This window comes from Petaurus breviceps, unplaced genomic scaffold (genome assembly GCF_028583685.1).
Source record: "Petaurus breviceps papuanus isolate PSGF00001 unplaced genomic scaffold, PetGlider_PUasm1.0 185, whole genome shotgun sequence".
Lineage (NCBI taxonomy): Eukaryota > Metazoa > Chordata > Mammalia > Diprotodontia > Petauridae > Petaurus > Petaurus breviceps.
In genome coordinates this window covers 39,400,809-39,416,061 of record NW_027185797.1, presented here as the reverse complement: position 1 = coordinate 39,416,061, position 15,253 = coordinate 39,400,809, and the positions used below count along the sequence as shown (strand labels likewise).

The 15,253-nt window shown below is 46.1% G+C and overlaps 1 protein-coding gene across 1 annotated transcript; it reads left to right on the top strand.

The window, feature by feature from the left end:
- Window positions 1–811: 811 nt before the first annotated feature.
- LOC138161925 (carcinoembryonic antigen-related cell adhesion molecule 21-like) lies at window positions 812–14,848 on the top strand. Its single transcript, XM_069089006.1, has 8 exons — window positions 812–1,047; window positions 1,970–2,329; window positions 5,595–5,867; window positions 8,919–9,054; window positions 9,638–9,687; window positions 11,103–11,164; window positions 13,074–13,127; window positions 13,293–14,848. Exons 1-8 carry the CDS (start codon window positions 984–986, stop codon window positions 13,356–13,358), a joined length of 1,065 nt encoding a protein of 354 aa, XP_068945107.1. The 5' UTR covers window positions 812–983; the 3' UTR covers window positions 13,359–14,848.
- Window positions 14,849–15,253: the final 405 nt, after the last annotated feature.

Below are 15,253 nucleotides of genomic sequence, written 5' to 3'. Positions count from 1 at the left end.
AGATTGGTGATGTCATCAATAGAAACAGAGAACAGAAGGAACAGAAGCGGGCACTGTGAGGGGGGAAATCATGACTTCAGAAATCGGATATGGAGAGTTTGATTGCTTGGCCAATATTCGGGTTTCCCCAATTGTTTGCCAGACACCATGTAATGTGATCGTGCCAAGGAGATTCCCAGGGTCTGAGGAACAAAGGTTATATACTTCATTAAACATCAAAGGATTTCCTAAGTATTTACAGAGTGCCCAGAACCTAGCTGGGAAGGTAGGTAGGTGAGGAGAGAGGAAGAGGAAGTCTCTCTGCTCCTGCTATTTGGTAAACTATATGGTCTGCATCATGCTTTATTCCCTTTCCCCAGCTCTGTGTTGTCTCTCTCTAAAGCCTAGGGTCCTCTACCTTGTCCTGATAAAAGAGGAGATGCTAAGCAGTCTGGGTCCTAGAAGCCAAGTAGGGATCCATGATTATTGCCTCTACCCACCATTCTCTGGCTCATTTAGGGGTCAAAAGAGGCTTCTCTGGAAGGGAAAGAAGGAAGAAGGTCAGGTGGATGTACAAATCAAGAGGAGGTAATACTGAGTAACGCTTGTTCCCCTTGCGGGGAGAACCATTTCTTTATGGACAGTGGGAGGGATCTGTGCAGAGGAGGAACTCCCTGAAAGAGGCAGGAAACCATAGCAGCTGAGAGGGGAGGAAAGAGGAGGGAGGAGAAGGTCAGAGACCAAGTCCCTGCCCTTGGGGCCCATGTGATCCTGGCAGACAGAAGAGTTCCAGCCCTGGAGAGAGAGCCCTCAGTCCTCTAGGTAAGAAGGACACAGAGCATATATAGCTCTGGGTTACATGCAGAGAAAACCCAGTCCCCAGCAAGGACACCCCCAGGGTCTGCAGTTAGGCTCTGTAAAGAGAAGAAACTTTGTAAAGGAGGGGAGGGCAGACATTGCTGGCAAGGAGAGAGGTGATCACACACAGTGGACAGCAGAGACAGATGGAGAGCCCCTCACTAGCTCCCCACAGTGGGAGCAGCCTCTGGAAGGAGCTCCTGCTCACAGGTGAGACAACAGTTCTTCTGGAGCCCAGGGGAGCAGAGGGATTGTGGGGAATTCTAGCCCAGACAAACACAAGCCAATCAATACAGGGATGGGGAGGAAAGAAACTCGTCCCAGGGGGTCTGTCCCAGAGACAGTCTCTGCTGACTTGGCCAGGGGGGTCTTTCCTGAGCCAGGAACGGGGGTGGAAGTAGCAGCTCAGGGCTATCAGTCCATATGACTAAGAGTCAGGGCAACATCCAGTCCTGGAGCTGAGAAGCCTTTGAAGAGGCTAAGGGAGGCTGTACAGTCAGAGGGGCCCTGGGTGGGGATCCCAGCTCTATTTACTAGCTGTCTTACCATGGGTAGCTCACTTACCACTCTTAGGTTGTGTTTATCTGGAACATCACCTTCCTCACAGGGCTGTTTGAGAGGTACTCTCCATCAGCCTTAAAATGCACCCAGGGTTTAGTGGGAAAGGCCCTCCCTGGGTTTGGGCCAGAAAAGCTGGGCTCAAAAGCTGCCTCTGCTATTTCCTATTTAATACTGGTCACATAGATTACATTATGGGGCCTCAGTTTCCTCCTCTGTAATCGAGGGATCTCTAAGTTCTATCCATATCTAAGATCTGATTTCCATCCTCAACCACAACACGTTATTGATCCATTTTTCCCTTCAGTGTTTTGTCTTCCACCCTGGCAGTTCTTTTATGAATCAAGTCATGGAGGAAGCTTAGAACATGTTATAGACTAAACTCTCAGATACTGGGACTGACAGATTGATCTTTAGGCACATGAATCCCCTTCAAACACACCCCACTGAGCCCCCAGCAGACCCTGGGGCAGGCTCAGCAGCCCTTCCCCTTACCTTGGGGACAGCTCAAGGACCCAGGCCCCTCAGGAGGGCAGGGGCCCTGCTGACCTCTGCCTCCTCCCTCCCCTCTCAGCCTCCTTATTCAGCTGCCAGATCCAGCCGACATCTGCCCAGAGTGTTTCAGTCAGTGTTGTGCCAAACCCACCTTATGGGACAGTGGGCAGCAGCGTCATCTTGAACATCCAGGGGGTCTCAGGGCAACCTTCCCGCTGCACTTGGTACAGAAGGACATTCGACCCCTCCAATCCTATCGCTTTCTACAATATTGCTACTGGAGAGCAGACAACAGCAGACAGCCGGCTGAATGTGTCCTCCAATGGCTCCCTGCTCATCCGTGACCTCACCCTCAGTGACGCTGATGACTACATTGTACAAATTCTCAGCTCCACAAGTTTCTCAGTAGTAACAGCAGTGGGACATTTAGCTGTGTATGGTAAGTGCTGCCCTTCCCATGGCCACACTGTCCCTCCCATGCCCTCCCTCGTCTGGGGTGAGAGCCCTCCCCTAAGCCCCTTGCACAGGGAGCAGAGAGAATGCAGAGCAAGCCTCCTGTCAGCCCCAGGGCAGGCTGGGAGGCAGGGAGCTCCTGGAGGCCCAGTTCAGGCAGGGCCCAGGGAGGCTGACCTGACCAGGGATCCTTTGTAATTCTCCCTTTGTCCCCAAGGCCTCCATCCCAAGGAGGGGGTGGGCTAAGCTCAGAGCCTCTTAGAGGCTCCTAATTAACTCTAGGAAGGAGGGACAAAGAAGGTGCTAGAGGAGGGTGATCACCTTGACATTGACTTATTTTCTCTTATCTCATTCAAGCCCGAGCCTAGGCAGAGTCCTGTAGAGAGGCTGTGAGCTTTGACATCCTTGGGAGATAAGGGTAGTTGGGATAGGACAGTCAGAATGTTTTGGGGGAGATAACTTCCTTCTTCCTCCCAGCTTTCCCAGGCCATACTATGAAGTTAGGAGGCGCCACTGAGGGCTTGGGGCATGGAGGGGGGGGCACCTGGCACTTCAACATGTGCCTGAGGCAGGCACCCGCACCTGTCCCGAGATAGTTAAAAGTCCAGGAGGCAGGGGAACACCACTGGGGGTAGGGACAGTCACTGACATCCCTTGCCATCTGGACCCAGCAGAGCTCCAGTCCAGATTGCCTACTGAGGGGCCCCTCTGGGAAAGCAGGTCAGTCATGCTCTATATGGATTCCAGGGGAGAGGTAGGACCCAAGTGGGGATGTCCCAGGGGGCCCAATGTCACACAGCATAAGGGAAACCTCACAAGCAGAGCTCTCCACCAGGGAAAGAGAGGCCTGATGACTGATAAGGTCAAGGATAAGCTGAGGCTGGAGGGCCATTGGTCAGGCATGCTGAGGGGTCTCAGGTCAGATGCCCCCTGACCCCTCTGGTTCTCTGCTGCTCAGACAGGGGCATACTATTGGCCCACCCTGTGTCTCTCCCAGCCAAGGCTACTGAGCCCTGATGCTGAGGAGTCTGTCTGGGGGCACAGTATCTGCTGACCTCTGTGTGTCCCCAACTAGTCAAAGGAGAAACAGAAGCTGGACTGGGAGAGGTGGGGGGAGAAGGAAAGGAATGAGTGCATACTGTGTGCAGGCACCATGCTAAGCTCTTTACAAATGTCAGCTCATTTGATGAGGGATAGTGTACAAAGCTCAAATCTGTAGGGACCCTGTGGGAGCTCAAACTTCTCACACCCCAAGCAAGGTACTGTGGATGTCCTAGGTCTCACCATTAGGTACCCTGTCCATGTTTCTCTGCAGGGGAACTTCATGGCAGTGATCCCTGCCACCAACCCCCAAAAGAAAACCCAATCCCGGCTGGGACTTTGATTTGGAAAGGAGGCTGGGTTTCCCAATGAAGCTCCATGGGGGCCCCCACCTATGGCACCCGAGGAAGGGGTACCCAAAGGGAAGCAGCTCTGAGCTCAGGGTTGTCCCTCTGCTAATATAGAGAGACAACTTCCTACAGAGAGAATACTTGTGGTGTCCTGAAGGAAACCTGGCTTCAGAGCCAAGACCAGATCTGTTATTTATTTTTCAATAGACTTCACACAAGTAACTTGGCCCCTGGGAGCCTCTGTTTTTCTCATCAGGAAAATAAGAGGGTGGATTAGATGATGGAGAAGGCCCTTTCAGATGGAGATCCAGGATGCTCTAACCTCTGCCAGCTCTGAGCCCTCACATGCCTGGTCTAGGAAGGCTGACAAGGAACATCTGGCAAAGAGGGGGCGAGCTCAGGTGTAGGAATAAGAGTCATTCTTGCTGAGCAATCACATCCTCTTTTCGAACCTCCATTTTCTCTTTTGTAAAATGGGGTGTGAGGAGCCAGGAAGGGTGTTAAGCACTTGCTGATGAAAGGGACCTAGAAGTCAGCTAGTCCTGCTACCTAATTTTACAGATAAACTGAGGCTTAGTGGAGGTAAGTGTTAGTATATGGAGAGGAAAAAACACCCAGAGTCTTAACATGTACATTAACTACTTCCTAGAACCACAGTTAGGTAGGAGCTGAGTAAATTAAGGGGATAACTGGGGAACAAAGGATGATGGGAGCCAGGGGTCTCCCCTTTCTTTCATGTTAAAGAATCCTGGGGCAGTCAGGCTGGTGGAGCCCAGGGTCCCCTTCTCAGAATTTCTAAATGCAGAAAACACAAGCCAAAGGAATTCAAAAGAAGCAATTCTACTGAAATACAGTTATCAACACTGTTTTAAAAAAGAAGTTCACAGATCCTAGGTTATGGACCCCTGAATTAGAAGATGATTGGTGTGACACTGGGAGGAGCCTCAGTGGATGGGGAGGGCACTGGGCCTGGATTCAGAAAGACTCAGACACACAGATGTGTGACCCTGGACAAGTCACTTAACCACTGCCTGACTCAGTTTCCTGAAATGTAAAATGGAAAGAATAATAGCCCCTACTTCCCAAGGTTGTTGAAAGGATGAAATTAGATAATACGATATTTAACATTGAGCTTGACAATAACAATAATCATAATAACGAGGATAATAACAGCATTTATATAGCACTTACCATGTGCCAGGCATGGAGCAAGCACTTCACAAATGCTTGACTCCACCCCCACCTTAGTCACTAGTTGTGCATGTCCCAGGACCTGTCTGGGGGAGGGGCTGGACCAGGACACAGCACTCCAGCCCCTGGGCTTCCTGCTCCCCTTCCTTATTAGCACAACTATAGAAGCAGGAGACATCTCCTTCCCCATAGTGTCAAGGACCATTGCTGTATGCCTGTAGGTGGAAGGGTTTGCCCTTGAGCTTTGGAAGATGTGACCTGGTGAAGACATAGGCCAGTCCTTCAGAAAACTCTCTCTTTTTTTCCTCTCTATAGAAACAGCATCCAAACCTGCCATCACCACCAGCAGTAACAACATCAGGGAGAACAGCACTGTGGTCTTCACATGTGTCACAAAATATGAGGGGATGAACATTCTGTGGTTCTTCAATAACGCAGTCCTCTCACTCAATAAGAGGAAGTACCTGTCTGGGAATAAACAGACCCTCAAAATCAAGAATGTGAGGAGGGAGGATGCTGGGTCCTATCAATGTGAAGTCAGGAGTCCCATCAGTGGCAACAGAAGTGACCCCCTTACCCTGACTGTGAACTGTGAGTGACTGAGTCCCCTCCCCTTCCAGTCCTTTCCCCAACAATGACTCCCACCTCATCTCTCTCTTCTTCACACAGATGGACCAGACAACATCATGTTTTCTCCGAGCCTTGTAAGAGATGAGATTCACACCACATTAAAAAACTCACTGATCTTAGAGTGTCATGTTGAGTCTTACCCTGATGCCAAGTATGAATGGCGAGTCAATGGCACAGTGAACTCCAAGTTCTCTGATTACAAGTACACCATCAAAAATGTATCTTGGGAAGATTCAGGAAAGTATACATGTTTGGCCTGGAACAACATGACCAACTTATTGGTCTCTAAGGACGTCAAGATCAAGGTGCTTGGTAAGTGGTCATTCTCTTCCCTCAGCAAATTAGTTCTTGGACTGACCAAAGATGGGATGCCAGGAGCAGATGCTCAGGCCCATTGAGGAGGCCAGTTTTTCATGGTGAATGGGGAGAGGACATGTAAAGAAAGAACCTGATTCTAATTTAAGGGTATGAGGATATTTTCTCATTCTACAAATGAGAAAAACAGAGATTAAGTAGCTTCTCTATATTAGACTTGTAGGGAATATCAGTTCATTTATTGCTGTTATGTCCTTGGCAAAAATGGAGACCAGCCTCACTCTCTCCGATAATCATCTTAGAAATGGCCATGTACAATAAAAGTTCATTCATCATTCAATACATCTTTCTTGGCCGATCTTCTGCAGAGAACTGTTCTAGGTACAGAGGCAAATATGAGTTTTAGCTAAAACTCTATTCCTATTTTCAGGGACCTTACAATCCAGTAGAAGGATCAGAACCCAAACACAGACAAATGTTACACGATATTATATGATATGCATACTTAGACTATGGCTACAAAATAAGGTTTTGTAGGAGACCTGGGGTGAAAGACTGTCCCATATGGGGAGTGGGCAGAAATCAAATCCCATTCCACAGAAGAGCTATCACTTGAATTTTGTTTTAACAGATAGGGGTAGTTTAACAGATCAAAGGGGAGAATATTATATTTCTATGTAGAAATAGCCTGACTCAAGGTTCAGAGGATGAAAACTGTAATATGTGTGTGAGAGCAAATTGTAGACCACTGAAGCCTGAGCAGATAATGCATGGCCAGAAGTATTAGAGACTGTTGCTGCCATTTTGTGAAAGCACTGAATGCCAGACTCAGAACATGAAAGGTTCTCAGTAGGTAAAAAGGAGTCCCTGAAGCCTAATTAGCAGAGAAGAAGAGATGATCACATGCATATCTTATTGGTATATGTCATTCATCAATACTGGGTAGACCAGTAAGATTGAAGCTGATATTCAATGCTCAGAATTAGTTTAATGTGACCATTGTCTCATCTCTACTTCATTTGTGACTTGGTCCAAACAACCTGGATGTGTGAAAATCTGGGTAATCTAATGTTCCTTTTCAGTCCATCAATTCCAAACTAAGGTGATAAGAATACAGGAAATAGAGCTGTGAGTGGGCAGAAGTCATTATATAACTGCATTTGAAGTATGTTTTGATATTGAGAGACAGATCAGTCAGGGTAGCAGAAGGAAGAGGAGAAAGAAGTTCTCCAGCCCAGCCCTCCATCACCATCACCATCCAACCATTACAACCAAGGTCTCAAAAGAGCAAAAGACCTGGGGAAAAACCCAGTGAGTGATTTTTCCTGCCTAGCTCATCATAGTTACAAAGACCAAAGTCCAGACACATGGATTAACCAGGAAGGTGATAAGAAGACTGGAGACTAAATGAGGGCACTTGGCTGTGTGCTTGAGGAAGAATTAGTCAAGGATTGAGCAGAGACTAACCTGGCAATGGACAGAGAGCAGTCAGAGAAGCCAACGGCCACCTCTGCAGTCTAAGGTAGATCACAGAACCGGTGCTGTAGAGAGGACCTGTGCCAGTGGGTGGGAGCAGCTGTGGGTCTGAAGCTCTATAGTGGACAAGGAGCTGGAGTTTCATCCTCTGTCTTGGTCTGAGGCTTGCAGCTGAGTAAGCAGAGCAGAGAGCTCAGAACAAGGCAAGCCTGTAATTCTACACCAACAGCTTTTTAGCTAGTTGACAGGAACCCTGACCAACAACAGTCTACTGGACCCCAACTAGGACAAGTCTGAATAGTGTTGCTAAAACACGAATCTAAGGCAAGAGTTTTTCAAACTCAGACGAGGAGGGAAGTGATCAGAATTCTCTCGAGATAAGATTGCTTTGGGCATGCTGAAAGTGAGTAGGTCACCATACGGAGCCACTCCTCATAGCCTTAAAGAACACAACACTGAATACCCAGAAAAAACAGCCGCAAATTACCAGAGAATACAAACTAAGACCAAAGGAGGCCCAGATATTCTTTACAGATGGGTGCGGTCTGACCCGAATAACAAAGTACCAATTCAAGAAGTAAGGCTAGAGTATTGAATAAACAAAAAATACTACCAGGAAAAAAAGCTATCAGTGAGAAAGGACTGAGCCAAATACAAACCTGGGGGGGAAGTTACTGCAAAATAAGTACAAGCTAAGTCTTGAATAAACATTATAGCTTGGATCCAAGGTCAACTACAATTTTAGAAGAAATAACAGTAATGATTTGTAAGAGTTTAAAATTATTTCACAAGTAGCATCTATGGCATATAGCACTTTAAGGTTTTAAAGTACTTTAAAGTATTACTTCATTTAAGGCTCACAAGAACCCTGGGAGGCTATTACTTTTATTATCCCCACTTTACAAATGAGAAAAACAGAGACTAAATATCTTGTCTAGGATCACGCAGCAGGTGTATCCGTGATCAGATTTGAATTCAAACCTTCCTGACTCCATGTACGGTATTTGATGCACTCTACCTCCCTAACTATGGATAAAAGACTTAAAAGAAGAATGGAAAGTTTAATACAAGGGGTTCAAAAGTTATTCAAGTAATATTAAATTTAGAATGAACACAACAGAAATGAATAAGCCCATGAGACAGCAAGAAATATTCAAAGTCCAAACACTGAAGGAAAAGGGGGAGGAGGAGGAAGAGGGAGGGGAAGGAAAAAGAGAAGGAGATATAGGGTGTCATTTTAAGGCAAAAAATTACCTGGAAAGTAGATTAAGGAGAAATCTGAACAAACCAAGCAAAAAGGGGGTTTGGACTTCAAGTTTCAAGAAATCATGAAAGAAAACTATCCAGAATATCCAACATTCAAGTGTCCCCAGCTGTTTGTCAGACTCCCTACAATGTGGTCTTGCCAAGCAGATTCCCAGGCTGTGAGGAACAAAGGTAAAGTGGGCTTTCTTGGTCAACAGGCATTTAGTAAGTATTTCCAGAGGGCCAGGCACTGTGCACAAGTGTAGGCATTTCATATTAGACACGGCTGAAAAATACTCAAGGTTCTTTTCTTTTCTCTATCTACAGCGCAAGAGTCTCCAGGAGGAGGGAAAGGCTCCTCACTCTCTGGAGGGGTCATCGCTGGCATTGTGACTGGGGTCCTGGCTGAGATGGCTCTCATTGGGGCCCTTGTCTATTTCCTGTGGTTCAGAAAGACTGAAGGGTAGGATGATGCTGCATATGGTTGCCCTCCCTCCTAGTTCCTCTCCCTGAAACCAGCATGATCTTCTGCACCCTCTGCCCAATTCTTTACCTGATCTTTCTCCCTTCCCGAACTCCTACTTTTCAGTCCTAATTCCCTTGGGTAACTTCCTTCTCTGCCTTTGATCCTCTCCCATCCCTTACACTTGATTACCTCTTGGAAACAGGTGTTCGTTTCTCCACTGAGGTGGGAACTAGACATAACCATTTTCCTCAGATCCACAAACAAGGGGAGTGAGGTCCAAGAAGACACAGAGGAAAAGAACAGAAGGGGCTGCAGAGAGAAAGGAGATCAGTTACTACTTACACACTATGAGAGATGAAAGGAAGGAAAAGACGGCTGAGGCAGATCCAGACTGTATACACAAGCTGAGTAGGAGACCAATACTACCTCAGGTGAAATAACTAAGAGTGAGGAGGCTGTATTTAGGATACGGCATGAAGCCTGAGGGTATCCACAGATAAGCCTTGACTCAGTTCCAACGGTAGGGTAATCTTTTACTTAACTTGGGAATGTCAGTCCCACATGTCTGTTTTTTCTTAAGGGCCAACAAAGAGGACTTTTCCGAGAAGAACCCTTCCGCATCCAACTATGGTAAGTGAGAGGAACAAGCAATGACTCCAGCATTTAGTGGTGGCCTTGTTCCAACTACAGGCCCCTTTCTTTATTTCAAGGAGAACCCCTGAGCTGTCCTAATGAGGGCCAACTCCCTTTGCTTCTCTAATAGGAACACCATTACGCCTCTTACAATTCTACTCTGACAAGAGTCCTCCATTTGATTCATTTTAAACAGTATTTATTAAAATGTATCCTCATTAGGCACTGTCAAAATCTCTCATATTTAGAGGAGTAAGAGTTATGTTGTTCTTTCTGCTGGGCCCAGGGCTGGTGATGTTAGACACTCTCCACTCCCTTTTCTACTCCTTTGCTCACATTTTGATTGTGTGTTTAACATCTGCGTGGCCCTGGGGGAATATTCCTACACCACAATTTCCTCATGCATGGAGAGAAGGCTAGAGCATCTGGCCTGTATGATTTCTTCCACTTTCATATCTCTGCTTCTAAGTAATGGCTCAAAGGCAAGCTGACTTTTAAGCACAAGATTAGCATACCTGTGGGTTGTTTTATTTTCACCACGGGGAAAGAACTCAGGGTCAAAGGACTCATCCCCAAATAACCAAACTACTGAGCATGAGACTCTTCATACATCCTTAGAGAAGCCCTCCAGAGCTGCCACCCCAGGGGCAGAAGCTTTGGGACCTCTGGGTCACCTCCTGGCCTCGATGAGTCACCAGAGCCAGACTTTGTGACCAAAATGACACCTTCCCTCATTGAGCTTATATACTCCTGGAGCTTTTTTGTTCCTTCCATCAAGACAGATTCAGAGATAAGACAGGGCCCATCTAGAGTCAGAGTCTAGAAGGCTGACTCTTACAAACAAAGACCTGGAAGTCTTAACAAATCTGAGTGTGCACATCTCATCATGGAATCTTAGAAGCTTAGAAGCTCAGAACCCTAGATGAGAGAGACCCTGGAATGTCTTCACTGGGCATTTTCTTGGGCTGGCCCCCATGCCAGGAAGTTTCTCCCTCCTCTTCACCTCCTGGCTCCCTTTGAGGGCCAGCTAAGATCAACGGCTTCCTCAAGAAGCTTCTCATTTCCCTTCATTCTTGAGCCTTCCCTCTCTTGATTATCTCTCCAATTTATCCTGTCTATATCTTTTGTACACAGTTTGCAAGTATATCATCTTTTAGACTGTAACCTCCATGAAGGAAAGGATTGTCTTCTTTTATTTGTATGCCCATTGCTTAGCATGGTACCTATCTCATGATAGGAACTAAACGAATGCTTATTGACAGACTCTCTGTGGCAGAGATGGGAAGGAAGGAATTCTCTCATCTCCTCTTCAGCTGTTTGATGAGTGAGTAGGGATGGGAAGGAGGAAGAGGCAGTCCCTCAAGAATTCAGATGCAGGATTCACCAGTGAAATCTTCTTTCTCTCCCTCCAGGTGAGGAAACCGCCGTGTATGAAGACATTGTTTTCCCAAAAGACTCAGCTCTGTCTGCACAGGTAAGAGCAGAATGTCTCCTTCACTCACTCCCAGGACTTTGGGGTGTCTGTCAGAGAGAGGGAAGGGACTCCTTTGTGCTGATCTGGAGATTCTTCCTGGCACTGAGTCTTATACTTTTATTGTGCTTGAGAGACTGCAGGATCGCTAGAACGCCTTGATGAGCTAGAGAGTGTCTGAAGAAGGGTAAAAAGAAGGGTGATCATTCTCTAGCATTGTGAAGGGACCTGGTTGGGGACTAGCCTGGAAAAGAGAAGACTTTGGGAGGGGATGTGGTGGGAAATGGGGACCCAATAACTATCTTTACAGGCATGACGTGTGGGGTAGGGATTAGATTGACCCACCCTTGGTGCCATGGGGCACAACAGGGAGCAAGGAATGGAATTAGGAGAACTCAATTCAGGCTTACTGTCAGGAAATCTTCCCAGAAATGAGATGCCAAGTATTATTTTCCCCTACCTCCCATCTCTCCTCTTAAACATGACAATATTCTAGTCCAAGATATCATCAACTCATCCCTGGACTATTATAACCACTTCCTCATTGATATCCCAAGCTCCAGGGTCTGCCCTCTCCTCAGCACAGTTGGAAGCATATTCTGAAGGACAAAGGTTTGACCAAGTCCCTTCCAGAATCAAGAAGGCTCAGTGGCTCCCTATTGCTAGGAAAAGACATTATAACAACCCCTGATTTGTTGGTTTGGATCTACTTGCTGATTTCATTGGTGTGGGGAGTTCCCATTCTCGAGGCTGATAGGCATTAGAGTCTTAGAGATCTGCTAGCTATTGAAATTATAAGGGACTTGGCCAGGTCATTAAGACCGGTTTATGTCAAAGGTCAGACCTGAAATCTGCTCCTGCTGATTTCCATGTCAAGTCTTTACTCACTACCCCCTGCTCCTTGAATGGCTCTGAGGTGTTTCCAGGTTTATTACACTTTATTGTCCTTCCTCAACTCAAAGGTTTAATCTAATGAGCCCCTCCATTGTTCCAAGGACATCCCATTCCACCTGCCCTCTCTGGGCTTCTGTTCAGGCAATGGCTCATTCCTGGAAAGTGTTCCCCACTCACCTCATTTTCATGGAATCCTCCCCCTCCTGCCTAGTTCAGCCCAAGTGCCAACCCCAACAGCAGCCTGCCCTGCCCCTTCCTGCTGCTCATGCCCTCCCTCTGGTCATTCTTCTCTATGTGTTTGGATGTATTGTCTACTAATGGTTTCCTTCCAATAGAGTTAGCTCCTTGACTGCCAGACTGTCTCATCTCAAACTTCTCTTTCATTCCCATGAATAAAGGAATGAATGAATTAAAAAATTATTCATGAAGTGAATGATCCCTCTTCAAATCATATTCAGTGCTTTCTATGTAATAAACACTCTGCTAAGTGAGGAATTTACTAATACGTATAAATGTGCTCATTGTCCACAATGAGGTTATGTTTACATTGGGGGAAATTACCCATATCAAGAAATGGTGAACAGATAGGGAAAATCTAATGATTTCATAGGAGGTTTTCAACAGCAGAAGTTCCAGGCAGGAAAAGAATTAGTCTTTCCAGGATTTGTGGCACAGTGTTTTGCACCCAGTAGGTGCTGACTATGTTTTTGTTGAATAGATGCAGGTGGAATGTGCTACCTGAGACATGGTGTCCTCCTCCACGCTGGGAGTCTCCCAGAAAGGCTGGCTGACCCCTTGTCACATGAGTTGTAGAGGACTCTGCTATTAGGGTCTGGCTCAGACTTGATCTGCTCTGAGTTTCCTTCTAACTCAGGGCATCCATGACCATGACATCTTATGACCCCTTCATGTGTCGCATGTCACACGGTTCCTTCTACATCAAGTGTTCTCTGTCCTAAATTCCTTTCCAACTGTGGCTTTAGAAGACTTTGACTCATTGTTGCTTCCCCCTCCACAGGGCCTGGGCTCCTCCCCTGCTTTTCCTGAAGTCCCATCTGAGAGTGCCTACCAGGTATGTGCACAAAGAAGGGCTAGGTCTCATTCAGGGACCAAGGGAGAGGTCCAAATATTGCTTGAGGATGGAGGGAAGTGGAGGCAGGGTTTGGAGGGGGAAGAGTCCTCCTAGGCCCAACCTCTATTCTGAGATACGAGTGACATCTTTTCTCTCTATCTGCAGGCACTGGACATGAGCAGAGTAGCTGTTTATGAAAAGATCGTTCCCTGGAAGAACCCACAAGCCTAAGAGAGGGGAAATTCTCTAAGGATCATGTGACAGCTCTTCTGTTTCCCTTTATTAAGGAGCATTCAGAGGCATCTCTCAGGGAAGAAAACAGATACAACTGGGTCAATGGAAAAAACCAACCCAGAGAGAGAGAAAGAGGTTGCATATGGGGAAAGGGAAGGCTCCCAGGGACCAAGGGGCACCCAGACCTACTAGAGAGGACAGAGACAGATGAAAGAAGCCAGAATTATTTATGTGCCTGAGGTGCCCAGTGAATTAGGGGGTATACTCAATTGGCCTCCATGTGCTTCAATATTTTCAACATCTCCTTATTTTCCTGTCTTCTTTATCCCCTTTATCCTTCTACACTTAAACTTTCCATGTTTATTCCTACTGAACTCATGTAGAGGTGTTTCAACTTACCAGCATGACCCTAAGATGTTGAGATTCTTAGAGTCATGTTCTTCTGCTTCTGAGGCTCCATGTAACAAGGAATCTTTGGTTCTACACAACATGATCTCAATGTTGGATCAGATCAGGGATGATGAATCTGCAGCCTCAAGGCTACATGTGGTCCTCTATGTCCTCAAGTGTGGCTTTTGCCTGAATCTAAACTTTATAGAACAATTCCTTTTGCGGAAGTTCGTGAAGTTTGGATTCAGGCAAAGGACCACACTTGAAGACCTAGAGGGCCACCTATGGCCTCAAGGCCACATGTTCCCCACCCCTGGACCAGATCATTTGTGTCCACCTGAGACAGAAGCAGCTGATGGCAGTGGAAACCCCTATGCTGTATGAAAGAAGCCAGTCGTTGAAGGAGAATGGTAGTTACAAGAAGCATTTCTGCTTGTGACAGGAAGAAATGTAAAATACTCTGAGAAAGGGTAACATACACACGCAGTTTGGCACAGAGATCTCTTACTCTACGGGAAAGTTGAAGGCGAAGGGCATTAAGGAAGAAGGGGTGGCAGAGGGCAGATTGGGAGGAGGGGAAGTAAGAAAACCCTTTTGGGGAGGGCCAGGGTGAAAGGAGTGAGAGAATAGAACAAAAAGAGAGGAATAGGACTTAGAGAAATACAGTTAGCAATCATAGCTGTAAAAAATATTTTCAAGCAAATTTCTGTGTTAAAGGCCTCATTTCTCAAATATATATATAGAACTGAGCCAAATTTATTAAAATAGCCATTCTCCAAATGATAGATGATCAAAGAATGTTATCAGTTTTCAGATAAAGTAATCAAAGTTATCCATAGACATGTGGAAAAAAAAAAAACTTTAAATCAGTATTGATTGGAGATATTCTGAGGTGCTACCTCATACCTATTAGATTGGCCAATAGGAGAAACAAGGTAAATGACAAATGTTGTTGATGATGTAGGAAAGATGAGATATGGATGCATTGTCGGTAGAGTTGTGAACTGGTGCAGCCATTCTGAAGAGTAATGTGGTACTATGCCCAAAGGGCTATAAAACCATGCATACTCTGTGTCCTAGCAATAACACCACTAGGTCTATATTAAAAAGAGATAAAAAAACAAAAAGGAAAAGGACCTATATGAACAAAAATATTAATTGCAGCTTTTTTTCTGGAAGCAAAGAATTTGAAACAGAGGGATGCCCACCAGTTGGGGAATGGCTGACCAAGTTGTGATGGGTGATTATGATGGAATATTATTGTGCTATAAGAAATGATGAACAGGATGCTCTTAGAAAAAAAGAGGAAAGACTTGAAAAATTTAGGGGAAGGATAAATGGCCCCAGTCTCATTGGCACCTTTCAGTCTGAGATTTCCTGTGGAATAGAAAACATCCTTATTCCTGGCAATGTATTCGGCCTCCAACTCTGACACTGTCTCACATGTGAGACTCGGGTATGATCCCTGCCAGCCAGAGCAGGCCAGGGAGAGGACACAGCCT